Here is a 14,676-nt window from a genome sequence, read left to right as displayed (position 1 = left end):
AAATGACCCTCTCTAAAGATCTATCTTATTTTCCAGACGGATTGCTTCGAACCATGATGATCAACACCGATGTGCAGTGCGATTCGCACGAGTTCTTCGACCACCTCATGGCCTCTCTCAAATCCGTCCTCGAGTCCCAAGGCGACAAATCCACCGTCGTATTTCTTCCCATTCCTTTAACATCCTCGCAGTCCTCCATCGACCAGCTTTTCTCCGGGAAGCGTCTGCTCTGCCGCTGCTGTCTGAACTGCCGCAAGGTGTTCTACCGCCCGGATACCTTCTCCTTCCTCGTTTCCACGTTTCCACGGTTTGACGGGTAGGACTGCTCCGTGGTGAACATGCCGCGCCTGGAAGACGCTCTGCAAGTTTTGTTTACGCGCGAACGCATGTCCGGATCCGAGCAATACTTCTGCTCATCGTCCAAACCCGCGGTTTTTTCTCTCTAGATGCGACCGGAAGTGCGACGCGGAGGTGCTGACGACGATCAAGGAGCTGCCGCCGGTGCTGATGATCCGCATGCAGCGGCTGCAGTACGACAAAGGGAGCGGGAATCAGACGAAACTGACGAACGGCGTGCAGATTCCGCAGTGGATCGACTTTGCGAGTTTCTCGAGTCTTGTAGGAAGAAGAGCGGGACAAGCCTGACGGGTAGGATGAAGGGAGCGGAGAGTCGCAGTATGTGCTGGTGTCGGTGGTGCATCACCACGGGGATCATGCGAATTGCGGCCATTACACGTGTCACGTGCAAGCAGGTGAGGGATTTCGCGTTATTTTGAATAGACGGAGCGTGGTATCTCGTTAACGACCAGCACGTCGAGCTGATCTCCTGCCCGTACGTCGACTGTGAGGCCTTGCATGCGATGAGATGAGATGTAGGCGTGGCGCATCCCTGGCGCCCGATGAAGCAGCCCATTCTCCGATTCTCCGTGAAGCCCGTCGCCTTCCACGATGTCACGAAACCCGCGGGAATCCACGAGCCCGAACAACAGGGAAACGGGGAAGAGAAGGAACAGGGAAACGGAGACATGGAAAGTGGAAACGGGGAAGAGAAAAAAAAGGGAAGAAATGAAAGGGAAGAGAAAAGTGGAAACGAAGGAGAAGCGAAGGTGGAAACGGAGCACGTGACCGAAACGAAGATTGATTGGACGCACGACGAAGATGCCAACACATTGATTAAGCAGCTCGGCATGACCGATCCCCGCGATTCTGGCAAGCCCAGCGACGATCTCGACGCCAAGCCCTCAAAAAAAGCCCCGAATTCTGGCAAGTCACCGAAACCAAAAGACAAGAAAAAAGGGAAACCGTCGAAACCGTCGAAACGTGGCACGCGCTCCTCAAAAAGCGACGACGACAGCGAGGAATGGGGGAAACCGTGGAAACGGAAGCGCGTGGGGGGCTCGGCGCGCAGCCGTCGGATGGTTTCGAACAACCAAACGGGCCAATCGGCGTACATGTGCTTGTAGGACTGAGGGAAGGAGTCGATGGCAGCTATCTGCGGAAGGACTTTTTCGACGCGATGAAGCGGGAGATGGAGACGCAGAGCGCGGAGCTGTGCGGCTGTATCGACCCCAGCGACGTCCAGGCGATCGAGGAGGCCAACGCGGCGCTGGAAGCCGCGGTCACCGCGAAATATCACGTGTTTCTCTCGCTCTACGAGGCGCTGGTGCATCGCATCGAGCTCGTCAACGTGCTCTTTTCTCTCCTCGCTCACGCGCAGAGCGTCCTCGCCGCCCCGCCTCCCGACCTCTCCGCCGCCTGCTTCGTCCCCCGCGCCGCCTTCATGTCGTGGATGTCCGCCTCCGATCTGTTCGACCCCGTCGTGAAGCAGCTCGAAGCGCAGAAGAGCGAAGCCGGCGACTCGCCGCACGCCTCGCCGCCGCGCATTCCGCCGGAGTCGATGGACTCGGACGGCGAGGAGGGCTTCGACACGCTCCCTGCCGAGCCGATCTCGCTGGTGGACAGTCTCCTCGCGGTTCTGCAGAGCGCGCTGAAAGCGTCCGTCTCTACCGACGACGTCGACGACAAAGACGAAGCCGACGCCACGCGCGAATCCATCTGCACGCACGCTCACTGCGACCCCGTCTGTAGGTTCTCCGTTTCTCCTTCTCTCCAGTCTTCCGCACGGCGTTCAAAGCCGTGTCTCCCGCCTCGCTGGCGCTTCTCCACGCCTCGTCGTCGCTGGCGTTTCCCTCGCTCTCCTGGTCGCAAGTGTACTGTGCGCTCTGCGAGCGTCGCTACTGCGAGCTGCTCCAGCGTCTTCGCCAAATCCACCAGCCCCTCACCGATCTTATCCAGGAATTCCGCACCTTTTCTTCCTCTTCGCCTGCCCCTGTTTCCACTTCTCCTTCTACCCCTGTTTCCACTTCTCCGTCTTCGTCCCTCGTGCCGCCATCTTCGTCTTCGTCGTCTTCGTCTTTGACCCCTTTGACCCCTTTGACATCTTCGCCGTCCTCCGAAAGCCGCATCCTCAGCGTGATCTTCATCCACGCCATGCAGACTCTGCTTCGTCGCTACCGTCGCTTCATCCAGCGTCCGCAGCGCTGCACACCGGCCCTCTTTCTCCGCTGCTCCTCCGAGCTCAGCCCCACCGCCAACCTCCTCTGCGTAGCCCCGCCAATCGGCTCTCAGATAGGAACACGGCTTGCTGCGCCAGTATCTGCGCCGGATGGACTACGCCGCCGTTCCCAAGGCCTTCTGGGACCGAATCCACGCCTTCTTCCCCGACGCCCCCGAGATCCCCGTGTAGGAACCGCGGGGAGACGCACATCTAGGTCCACCGGCATCTGCTCCGAGTGCAAGCGCAAACGCTTCACTCCCGCGGGGAACGCAGCCTCCCTCAGCAACGGAACCGTGGAAAAGAAGGAGGAGAAAACCGCGGGGGAGGACGCTTCCCGAAAGAGGGAAACGGAGAAGGGATCGACGGGGGCGACGCACTCTTCCAAGATTCCGGAAATCGGGCCGATTTTGCAGACCGAAAAAGTGGAAAAAAGTGGAAACGAGGGAAACGGACTCAAAATCCGCATCGTGACCAAGGAACTTCGAAAGGAAACGCCCAAGGAAGTTTCGAAGGAAGTTTCGAAGGAAGTTCGAAGTGAAACGCCCAGCGAAACTCCCAAAATCAAGATTCCCAAAGTCATAATCAAGAAGGGCGTTTCGGCGGGAGTTTCGGGAGAATCTTCGAAAGGAACTTCGAATCATGATCGGTCCGGTGAAACGCCCAAGGAAACGCCCAAGGAAACGCCCAAGGAATCGATTAAACTTCGAATTCACGTTCCCGCCAAACCAAAAGGGGAACCAAAAGGGGAACCAAAAGGGGAACCAAAAGGGGAACCAAACGGGGAACCGAAAGTGGAACCAAAAGGGGAACCGAAAGTGGAACCAAAAGGGGAACCGAAAGTGGAACCGAAAGTGGAACCGAAAGTAGAACCTAAAGTAGAACCAAACGTGGAACCATCTCCATCACACACCCCAACCACCGTAGAAACCGTAGAAACCGTAGAACCCACGGCGTCATCTCCCGCCAACCCTCCAGTTCCACTTTCCGACAGTCCAAAAATCGGGGCGATTTCTGGCTTCCCTCTCTACCAACTTCTCCAGCAAAACTCCCCCCATTTCCACGGTTTCTACGATGAAACGCTCTCCGAATCGGCCCGTCGCGCGCAGCTGCGTCAAGAACCGCGATTATCCCATCTTCTCTCCCGCGGGACTGTGTACCCATTTTTTCCCTCGCTGAGGAACAGTATTTCGAAATCGTATTTTTCCGCGGAACCGGTCATCAACGACGGCTGCTACTTCATTCTGAGCGGCGATTGGCTGGATTCCGTGCGCCAATGGGCGAAGGGCGCGGGGAGTTTCGCGGGGATTCGGCGCATGCAGTTCAGTATTCGGTGCAACGACGGGAATTGGGTCATTCCAGGACATATGAACCACTTTATCATGGGCGTTACGTCCGTTCCGTGTGTCGTAGGAACCGCGGGGAATCTGGACTGTAGAGTTTAGAGAACGGGAATCACGTGGAAGTGATCGACGAAACGGAAATGAATCTTCTTTCGAAGTTCTTCGAAGTGGATTCGGTTCCGATCGGGTTTTATTTCGGCGAAACGGATTCCGGGCAGAAGGAACTCATTTATTTCCCGGGGCTCTGCGAAGAGTGCCAAAAACGGGAGGTATTTTTTTGAAAAGAAACGCCTGTCGAATAGAATTGGATTTACGAACGGATGCTGAAGAGCGTGGGGGAGCAAACAATCATTCTGCTGGAGGAACCAATCATTTTCTCGGTCGCTGAAGAGCGATTCGCGCTATTGGATAACGGAAATAGTGGGGATTTTTGGAGTGGTGGGAGGTAGACGTGGTGACGACGAGGCTGTCGCAGTCGTGCTCGATTCCGGAGTGGAGGAAGGCGATTGCGGCGCGTGTGGGGATGGAGGAAGATTCGTTTCAGTTACAAACGCGGAATTGCGCTATTGAAATAAAGAACACAATTCGTTCTTATGGGGTGTCGCCCGAAACTGTTGTATATCTTACGAAGTGTTGTGCTGTTTGTTGGACACTTGAATGGAAGGGAGATGATTACTAGACGGTTTTTCTGTGGACTTACGGAAGCATTACCTAATTTTAGTGTATGTCACCAGTCTGACTCTGAGGAAATGAATGAGATGTATTCAACTCAGCAGGCAGAGGACAATGACTACCTTCCTCGGAACGATGAGTTCATTCCGCCAACCAATTTTGCGGTTATTGAGAAAGGGCTATATCGAAGTATTCTTTATTTTCTCATTAATAGGAATAGGTGCTTTCCCTGTAAAACGGAACTTCCCGTTTTTGAAGCATTTGGGAATCCGTTCCATTTTGTATGGATTTGTGAACGTGTGGGGATTATGGTTGTAGAGTCCTCGTTCCAGAAGATTATCCTGAAGACAGTCTAAAGTTTATGAAGCGCTTTGATATTAAATTATTTAAGTTTCCGCTTGAGGGAAACAAGGTATGCACCAAAATCTAAATTGAGACGCAGGAACCTTTTACGGAGATTCCTGAAGAAATGGTGATTCAGATAATGCACATTGTATTGGGTATCCTCTACTCATTCTTTCTTTCCTAAGATACACGAAATCTACCCCTGCTCATTCATTGTAACAGTGGAAAGCATCGAACAGGTTCTGTTGTCGGTTGTATTCGCCGAGTTTTTAATTATTTTGCTTCGTTCGATCACTAGATTCAAGGATGGTCTCTTTCTTCCATTTTCTGGGAATATCGTTTCTACGCAGAGCCCAAACCCCGCTTTATGGATCAGCAATACATCGAACTGTTCGATATCAACAAAGTTAACCCAGATCGAGAGTATCTTCCTGATTGGCCGGGGTTATTGGATGATTGTACTATACAGAATTCTCGTGTTTGTTCCAACAAACAAGCGTTACACGTTAATCTTCTCGATGATTTTACCCAACTCCTTGATCAGCGACGTCATATGCAGCGCATCGCTCTTTCCCTCCGGCATGTATCGAATCATTCGCTTCATCATTCTACTCTCAATCCGACTCTCCATTTCTACGAAATCGACGTAGTCAGTGAGGGAGAACTCACCTTCCCAGAGGACGGATGACTATCCAACCACTCGACATCCTAATCATGAACCCCTACTGTGCATTTCACCACTTTTTCGGGCAATTCCTCGAATAGAGCGAGTCGTTTCGATTGGTTCGCCCACTGAATCGACTCTTGAACGAACGCCTGAACAGCAGAGCTGATCTCATACACACTATCTTCCCGCTCCACATCATTCAGTTCATCAATGATTCCCCTGCACAGCCGATTTGCTTTTTCCTCTTTTCCGTTAATGCAGAGCAAGCAGGCCTGCAGAACCGTGAAGAACGCGCTGCTCATTCCTAATGCTTCGCAGATCGGCTTGCAGTCCACGTTCGCCATCAGACACAACTTCACAAACTTCGTTCGTTGATGCCGAACCGAATTCTCCAGCGCCGAAGGCACCGAGCCCTCGAACGTCGGCGAGAACAATTCCTCCTATTCCTCAAAAAAACCGCGGAAAATCACCCAAAACGGCACCATCTGCGCGATTGTTGGAATGACCGAAATCGGGACGATTTTCGAACTCTTCAGCTGCGTGAGGACCAGCGAAATCCTGCAGAAATCCGCGGCCAGAACCGCCAGTCTGCGCATTTCCGCGGGGAACGGCGACGAATAATTGCGCTCGATGGCGAGATAGCAGCCCTTCGTGATGGGGAACGGGTAGTTCTCCAGTTCTACCGCGGTTTCTACTTCTGTTTCTGTTTCTGTCTCTATTTCTGTTTCTGTTTCTTTCTCTGTTTCTGTTTCGTGGGAAGGTGGAAACGTGGAAACCGCAAGCTCAGGGCAGAGTTCGAGCTGCTGCGCGCTGGTTGCGATGAGCTGCGCCAACTGCCGCGTGTTCTCCATAAACTGCGCAAAATCGCGGGGATCCAGGGCGTTTTTCAGGTCGGACCGAATCTCATCGACGACGTACGACGAGATTCTACGTCCCAAAAGTGGAAACGTGGAAACATTCTCCAGCAGAAACGCGCGAAAGCGAATTGTTTGGCGACGGGGAGCGCCTTCAGAACGCGCAGCAGATAGACGAAGTCGGGCGTTTCAAGTTTGTTAAGCCTGTTAACAACAATCTGCACAAAGATGGTGTAGAAGTAAGAATTCGGCAGGAACATCGCCAGCAGACTCAGGAAATTCTGGCTTGGGTGCTGGGCAATGTCGAGCAGGTTTCTCCAATTCTCCAAATCAATCGTGCTGCGATTTAGGAGAGAAAACCGCGGGACCCACTACGAAACACTATCGAAGGAACTGTATTCCACGGGGATGTTGAGCAAAGCGAGGTAGAACTGCACCGTATTCTCGCGCACGTGCTTCACGCTCAGGCGGTGACTGTGTTCCACGTGACAAAAATCGGTACTTTACCGCCATCGACAAAACCGTCACCGAGCGGATTTGATGCAGCAGGCGAACGCACTCCGAACCGCGGTTCTTGCGACGCAGATCGCCCTCCAAAAACCGGCAGAGAAGCAGAGAAACCGCGGGAATCGTCGACGATTCGATTGTGTTCCGAAGGAATTCTGTTTCGAAGGATGCCAAAAATCGGACCTATTTCGGTGTCGCAGAGCGCTCCCCCGGGGATACACGCGAAAAACGCGGGGAAAAGCGAGTCGAAGCGTTCGTAGAAGGAATTGGGGAAATCTGCCCGATTTATGGAATTCCAAAAAAAGACCCAAAAATGGGAGTTGTGCGATCCATTGGACCCAGAATTCCACGAACAGACAGACGTTGTGCCGCTCCTCCGTTCCCTCCAATTCTCCGAATTCCGCGAAAAACCGCGGGAGCGTCTCGGGAGCGTCGAGCAGCGAATCAAAAAGCAGCGTGTTCAAAACGCCCCGCGCGGCCCGCGCGAGCGTTTCAGCGCCGCGGAGCTGGCGCGGCACCGACTACATCGAAACGTGGAAACGTGGAAACGCTCTGAAAGCACTGGAGCCAGAGCGACAAGTGCGTGTGGTTGAGATTCGGCGCGGGCGACCGCGGGGGAGGCGCGAACTGGCTCTGAAACGCCTTCTGGACCTGGAGAATTTCGGCGGAATTTTTGTCAATGGGGGTCAGAGCGCGCGTTTGGCGGGCGCGAAGACGTTTGCGGTGGAGGTCGAGGAGGGAGTAGTACCAGGCGATGACCGAGGAGTAGAAGACCAGGCGCTCCAGCACCTCGGAATGAGGGAAACGGGGAAACACGACCGTTTTCGGGAGAGTCGAGCGAGGCGTCGGCGGAAGAATTCGATCGAACGGGGGAAGAATTCACGGAATTCGATGGAGAATTCGATGGAATGGACGAAGAATTCGATAAAGAATTCGATGGATTCATAGAATTCGATCGAACTGCTGAAGAAATCGATTTCGAATTCGATTCAATTTCAGGGCGTGGTGCTACAACACAGCGAATAACCGCGGTTACTCGCATATTCACCGGTTCGGTGGACGGAATTCTTTCGAATTCGGCGCACCTGATCGGAACACATGGAAAGTAACGCCTCGTAGGAAGGCGACAAGTCGATTCCGAACTGAAAGCAATCGTTCAGCAAGCGAAGATAAATCCGCGGGTCCGAAATGGACTCAATTGTGTTCTGCAGCTTCGCTATGGCTCAGAGAACCGCGGGAATGCCACCTCGCACCCGCGGGAAATCGCTGGAATCGAAGGAAGGCGCGGAACATTCGATGAGAAGCTTGATGGCGGCGTTCTTGAGAATCACGTCGCGATGCACCGAAAGTTCGATCGAATTCTGCACCGAATCCATCGAACTCCGGAGTTTCACGCGACAACAAAACACAATCGGCGTGGAATTCGGTTTCGACGATTCGGAGAGCAAAAACCCGTTCTCCTTTTCCTGAAAAACCCGAACACTACAAAAATAGGCCCGATTTCTGGAATTTTATTACGGGGATTCGAAGTGCTGATTGGCCACACGAATAACCGCGGGAACGCGATAGGCCTCCAAATAGCTCCGATTTTCGCTCTGCTTATTAAGAACACGATTCCCGCGGTTTTATTTTTATTTTTTTAAAAAAAGATATGAAAATTCCCAAAATCGGGACTTTTTTCGGAGCTCCCTGCGTCGAAACTTCCATGGAAGACCAGAAACACTGCACATTTCGATACCTATTTCTCAGCGAAACGCCCGGTTTCCACCCTTTCCACATTTTCAGCACTTCCCCCGTGGAAATTTCCACCAAAACCACGCGGTTCAACCCGTCCGAAACCGCGATTAAACGCCCGGAGGGGCTGCCCCAGATCTGTGTTCCCTCGCGTTTGTGATCCGCCAATTCAAAACTGGTGCGCACGGGTTTGGCGGTCGGGATGGTTTCCCGTTTCTCCGTTTCGGCCTGGTTCCACCCCCACCCCGCTAAGCTCCGCACGGCGCCGTAGAGACTTTTGGCGACGCTCACCGCGAGGGAGCCCACCGAGCGGTTCGGAGAATCGCGGGAAATTTCGTAGAAACAGAGAAACGGAAAGGAACCCGCGGCGATGACCTCGAACGAAGAATCCGCGGTTTGCGACGAAGGGGAGGGCGTTTCGCTCATGGAGTCGGGCGTTTCGCTCATGGAGGGCGTTTCATTGGAGGGAGTTTCGTTTTGAGGGATTCGTTTTGGGATGATGGAGATGGCGATGCGCTTGATGGAGCTCTGGCCGCGAAGATGGTAGCGCTGCTGAGGCAGAGAGCCGCATTCTACGACGGGAAGGGATTCAGGGCTTTCGCATTGCATGAATGCGTGGTAGTTGGTGAGGATGGAGTCGATTAACATGGAGAACGGAATCTTGATGAGGATCGAATCTTCGGTGAGGATCCAGATAAACTAGAGTTGAGTTGAAACGAGGTGGAAAGCGAACTCCTTGGAACGAAAGCACTTGAATGAGAGGTGTTAATGACATCTCGCAGTAGTAGATAGTTCGGTTGATTACACTATCGACTCTAAAGTAAAAAAAGCTGACTAAGACAAACATATAAATGTTTCCCAGCACTGTTCCTATTATCAAGTACTTTTCACTAATAAAAGTTAAACAATTGATTATCTCTTCTGAGCGATGGCAAATCCCCGGTTGAAAGCAAATCTACAATAAAACCTCAAGATCCGCATTTACCTTATTATCCATATCAATAAGGACAAGCACATTTTTATAGGCATATGCTATGAGGGATTTATTCGGGCAGATGGCAGTGAGGGCGGATTCGTCAAAAAGCCATTTCTCCGTGTTCTACATCAGTAGTTCGATCCAAAGTAAACATCAAAATGGCTAGAATTAAGAGAACTACGTTCTCGAAGAATCGAGTTCAATTCATTCCGAATCTCGGTAGAGGGAAAAGATTGACACTTCTCCAACGTCAACTCTGCCATGTATCCAAGAATTTAGATAATGAATGAGTGCATCAAACAATCCAAAATGTAGTAAACACGCTTCTAAAGTCACTCTCACTCAACTCAGAACATACACCTGACACAACGATACTGTCATCGACTCTTCCAGAAACATTCACTTGATTGTCCTTCAAAAAGCAAGCAACATCAATCTTTTTACTATCTTCGTTTAATAATAGATTTAGCGAACAACTAGCAGAGTTATCTACAATAACTATTACCTCAAAAGTGTGATTCATAACAAAATTCGACGCGTGATATCCAGGAAAAATAGGAAGCGAAATAATTAAAGGATGATTTAGGGAAGATTTTGAGCAAGTAATATTTAGAGAAGATTCCTGCAACGTGACTTTGGTACCTCCAATATTTTGCTCGCTGAAGCAATCATATGGCTCGCTGTTTACGTTGTCTGATACAATAGGAGAGTAATCATTTACTTGCAAACCAAAATAGTTGTTTGAGCAAAAATAATTACCATTTTCATTGCCTTGATCGTATCTACTAACTTCCGATATTACATTATTTGCCTGATCTGTCGCGTGTTTGTCAGAGGAATACAAATCATTTCGATTGTCTCCATGTTCATCAATCACTTCAAATTGATGAAGAAACATATAAGAAACTTTGTTCTTGTAATCATAGTTTTTGCAATCGATCGCTATAGTAATATTACAGATTTTTTTAATTTCGTCCAGCTTTCTAGTATAGTCTCCGCTCGCTTCTTCCCCAATTACATTCAACAGAAGGAAATCGATTATTTTCTCTCCAAATAGCTCCATTTCTGGCAATTCAGATAAAGTATACTTCATAACATCAGAAAAGGAAAGTGATTTAGAAATCCCAAGGAGATCGGAATAGGTGATTGACTTATATAATCCATCTGGACAACAATAGACTTTCATAAGCAAATCACTAAAGTATACCTTGAAACAGTGCATCTCCAAAGAATAACGACTGTGTGAAATAGATGTACAGTCATCGATTCTTGATAATATCAAAAGTACTTGTAGTCTAGATATCTCGCTCTATCAAATTGCAGTGGTGAGAACATGGGGAACAACAGCTCATCACTTGCACATCTGAATTCGCAACGTAGCTTCGAAATGGTCAACATTGTTAGACAAACCCTGTAGTCTCATAATATAGACCCAGCACGATGTGAGTTCAGACGAAACTGAAGAAAGTGCGTGACCGGTTTGAATTTAAGTTGTAGAGCAGACCGTGTTTAATATCTTCCACATGGAGAAAAAGGAAGATGCAGGTATCATTACGAAGCCGTTGGAGAACATTATGACATGCGAGTACAATGTCCAGTTCAAGATAGCTTACTCCCAAATGAGCGAACCCGTTGGCTTCCCTCTCTGCCTTGAGATTAGAATACTCATAAAGAACATCCCAATGAAGACGACATTTTTGTTCGACAGTATGATCGTAATGGTGACAACGTTTTTGTCGCTGCAGTGTACTTTCTTCCCCATTTCTTTCTCCCAGACTGGATGGCCATCAAGGCATCAATGCCCTCAACTACGTCCAGAGCACTCTATTCGATGCTCTCTCCAACATGCTCTTCGAAAACCCCGAAAACATCCCAGATCACGTGTGCGAGATCTTCCAGCAGATCGACACGACCTACTGCGAGGAAAAAGCCGAGCTCCTCCGCCAAATCACCGCCCCGTCGCGCCGCGTCTGTTTCTGCGGGTCTCGCCGCTCCGACCTGCATCATGAGAATCTCTTCCTCGGCTGCGGCTGCGTGCTCTCTCTGCTGTGCATCCACAACAACCAGCTGCTCCTCGCCGGACTGGGCGACTGCGGGATCGTCTTCAGCATCGGCGGGCGCGCGCGGTACGCGCTGAACCGGCACAACCCGACGGACGCGCTGGAGAAACAGCGAATTCTCGTAGAATTCGGGGCGGCCTGCGAGGCAGATGGCGGGAGGCAGCGTGCTGAACAACCGCGTGGACAACATGCTGGAGGTTTCGCGGTCGATCGGCGACGTGTGGTTCAAGAAGTCGTACCAGACGCGGTCGTTCGGGTTTGGATGGACGTCCCAATCGAGCGTAGCGCGCCGAGCGATCCGAGGCAGGACGTGGTGATCGCCGAGCCGGACGTGAAGATCTACCCGCTGTCGAGCGGTAGGCGGCGGAGAGAAGAAGAAGAGGGCTAACGAGCAGACGTGGAGTTTTGTATCATCGGGAGCGACGGATTGTTCGCGAGTCTTTCCTTCCAGACCGCCATCAACGTCGTGAAGGATTTCATTTCGCGCGGACGCTCCGGCGAGGACGCCTGTCGCGAGCTCATCACGCGCGCCCGCGCGTAGCGGAGCACAGAAACACAATCACGCCTAGCAAATCGACGGACGACATCTCCGTCATCGTTCTCTTCTTCCACGTGTCCCGGCACAATCGTACCAACGACGCGTATGTCGGCGCGCTCGACGAACAGCAGTTCGCGCAGTCGGACGACGAGCCGGTCGACAGCGACGCGGAGCCGCCGCTGCAGCGCTTGGCGCGCTCGCACTCGGAGGTGAGCATGTCGCTGTACCTGTCCAGACAGTCGCAGCGCGATTCGGCGGCGCGGGCGAGCGTGCGCGAGATGTTCACGCGGACGCCGGAGGAAATTCTGGAGATGCGTCTGCCGTCGGTGGGATGGGAAGGCGCGTCGATGGTGGTGGAGGGGAAGTCTTCCGTGGCTTAAGTGTTTCAGTGTGATTTAGTGGCGCGTTTGTTACAAACACTCGCTAAAACGACGAGGCGTTTCGTGGAGAGAAGGAGAATCGAGCAGGGACACACGCTCAGTTACACAACGATCGCTTTCACTTCTTCAGTCGGACGCTCTTCGACTTGGGCTTCTTCGACTTGCGGTTCTTCGACCTTAGGTTCCTCAATCTTCACTTCTTCGGTCTTCACTTCTTCGGTCTTCACTTCTTCAGTCTTCACTTCCTCCGTCGTGGGCTGGGAGAGCTTTCCATAATACTCGGGATGGGCATCGACGCATCGCTTCAACGCCAGCGTCACGGCTCCGCAGGACGCCACATACGCGTTGATCTTCGCGTCTCTCTGCTCCTCGGTGAGCTCCTCGCCCTCCTTTCGCTTCATCTCCGCCTCGTTGAACTGGATCACGCATTTCTGCCACGCATCGAACGGGCGATAGCACGGACCCGACTTCATAAACACGCACCAGCTGCACTCCGCGTCCTGCTTCGCCTCCGAGCATCCGAAAGGCGCCGCCTCGAAGCCTCGCTGCGTGCACAGCTTGCTCTTCACCTCCAAGCCCTGGCTCCGCAGATCCGAAATCGTCACGTGCGTCAGCGGGTAGGAATAGTATCCCTCCACTTCCACGTTTTCCACGTTGGCTTTCGGCACGAACACGCCGTTCTCGTCCTCGACGAGCAGTCCGTCCTCCACGCAGCGGTCGATCAGGATGCGTCCGTACACGCGGGAATACGCGCTGTTCTCCGCTTCGTCGTCGCAGGACACGACGATGTGCGGGTAGCGATAGCTGGACAGCGTGTTCCCGATGTCCACGACGAGCTAGAGTCGATTGCAGACGCAGAACTTACCACTTGCGCGTGCTCGTCTCGCACTTCGGCGATGATCTTGATGGACACATCATCGCCCATCGAGGGTCCGAATTCGTTGGCGTCCTCCGGCTTGGGGTTGTAGCTCAGCAGAACGCGGCGTTGAGGCCTGGGAGTGAGGAGAGAGGAGCGATGCTACTTGTAATTGTGGAGGGCGGGGAAGGATTCGTCGAGGCGGTCGGAGTCCTCGCTGCTCAGATACAGGCAGATTTCTTTCACGCCGTCCCACCAAGGATGCCACGTATCGTCATCCACTTCGGTTACCACAAAGGCTTCAGAATCATCAGCATCTTCTTCTTCTTCTTCTTCTTCCTTTACAGGGACAACGGGTTCTACGGGTTCAGCAGGTTCCACAGGTTCAGCAGGCTCAGCAGCCTCTACAGCAGGCTCTGCATCCTCTTTCACAGGCTCAGAAGCCTCAGCTCCCTCACTCTCCTCTTTCACACCCTCTGAAACCTCTTCCTGGGCGGGATTAGCGATTTCAGGGGAAGACTCGCTCACCTCCTCTTTCACAGAATCAGACACCTCCTGAACAGGAGCCTCCGACGCCTCCTCCTTCATAACCTCCAAACTCTCCTGAACAGTGGGAACAACAGACTCTACGGCGGGAGCAGCTTTGTTCTTGGCCGCCTCTAAGCGAGCCATCTTTTTGGCACGGCGACTACGGTAAATCGTTCTTCCAGTGAAATAGCATCCCGTTGCCACAATAGCAAACCCAGAGAGACCGATCGTGAGTCGCTTTCTCACAGAAATATCATTCCTGCACCTCACACTCCATGTACAAAACCTACACTAAAGCAAAGTTTCTTCTGACCACACCACGGCTAGACGCAAGGCAGGGGAATCGTCTTGCTGCTGTTCCCAATGTACGAAACATAATATAGAAAAAAAGTGGTTGTTTACAGTTTTCTAAAGACCAATCAAAATCTATTTGTGGCAAAAACAAATTGAGGATTTGTGCAGTTGTAAGAAGAGTTCCTCCTTGCATGCCTACGCCTAACGCAGGAAAGGCTAGAAAGACTTTCCTATTATTTTTGTTGAATATGGACATATTGACCTACTGTTACTTTTCACAAACGGAGAACAGGTAGTTTAACAAATCCGAAGAATTCCAAATATCGACACTTTTTCCAAGTAGTGGTTGTTCAGTTTGCCATAATAAG

General features: G+C 51.7%; 5 protein-coding genes; 4 read left to right on the top strand and 1 right to left on the bottom strand.

Annotated features, from left to right (window-relative positions):
• Nucleotides 1-56: 56 nt before the first annotated feature.
• GSBLH_T00007218001 (uncharacterized protein) lies at nt 57-869 on the top strand (the record flags this gene model as incomplete). Its single annotated transcript, XM_013043951.1, is given in 6 exon segments — nt 57-290; nt 321-431; nt 460-618; nt 623-648; nt 653-735; nt 781-869. Coding segments are annotated over 6 exon segments (702 nt in total).
• A 3,348-nt stretch (nt 870-4,217) lies between these two features.
• GSBLH_T00004969001 (uncharacterized protein) lies at nt 4,218-4,576 on the top strand (the record flags this gene model as incomplete). Its single annotated transcript, XM_013043950.1, has 2 exons — nt 4,218-4,317; nt 4,347-4,576. The coding sequence occupies 2 exons, from the start codon at nt 4,218-4,220 to the stop codon at nt 4,574-4,576; spliced, it is 330 nt and encodes a 109-aa protein (XP_012899404.1).
• Nucleotides 4,577-4,646: 70 nt separating this feature from the next.
• GSBLH_T00004968001 (uncharacterized protein) lies at nt 4,647-5,602 on the top strand (the record flags this gene model as incomplete). The annotated part of the gene is made up of 6 exons (XM_013043949.1): nt 4,647-4,758; nt 4,790-4,850; nt 4,888-4,981; nt 5,012-5,069; nt 5,100-5,179; nt 5,213-5,602. 6 exons carry the CDS (start codon nt 4,647-4,649, stop codon nt 5,600-5,602), a joined length of 795 nt encoding a protein of 264 aa, XP_012899403.1.
• A 5,342-nt stretch (nt 5,603-10,944) lies between these two features.
• Nucleotides 10,945-12,253, top strand: GSBLH_T00004967001 (uncharacterized protein; the record flags this gene model as incomplete). XM_013043948.1 has 8 exons in its annotated part: nt 10,945-11,051; nt 11,083-11,119; nt 11,150-11,283; nt 11,313-11,398; nt 11,428-11,833; nt 11,862-11,968; nt 11,998-12,068; nt 12,108-12,253. Exons 1-8 carry the CDS (start codon nt 10,986-10,988, stop codon nt 12,251-12,253), a joined length of 1,053 nt encoding a protein of 350 aa, XP_012899402.1. The 5' UTR covers nt 10,945-10,985.
• A 478-nt stretch (nt 12,254-12,731) lies between these two features.
• Nucleotides 12,732-14,390, bottom strand: GSBLH_T00004966001 (uncharacterized protein; the record flags this gene model as incomplete). The annotated part of the gene is made up of 4 exons (XM_013043947.1): nt 12,732-13,466; nt 13,496-13,622; nt 13,653-14,273; nt 14,305-14,390. 4 exons carry the CDS (start codon nt 14,388-14,390, stop codon nt 12,732-12,734), a joined length of 1,569 nt encoding a protein of 522 aa, XP_012899401.1.
• Between the last annotated feature and the right edge of the window lie 286 nt (nt 14,391-14,676).

Source organism: Blastocystis hominis, assembly GCF_000151665.1.
Source record: "Blastocystis hominis, Singapore isolate B (sub-type 7) whole genome shotgun sequence assembly, scaffold_9".
Classification (NCBI taxonomy): domain Eukaryota; class Bigyra; order Opalinata; family Blastocystidae; genus Blastocystis; species Blastocystis hominis.
Note: the sequence above shows the minus strand (reverse complement) of the source record. Positions and strands in the feature narration are given on the sequence as shown.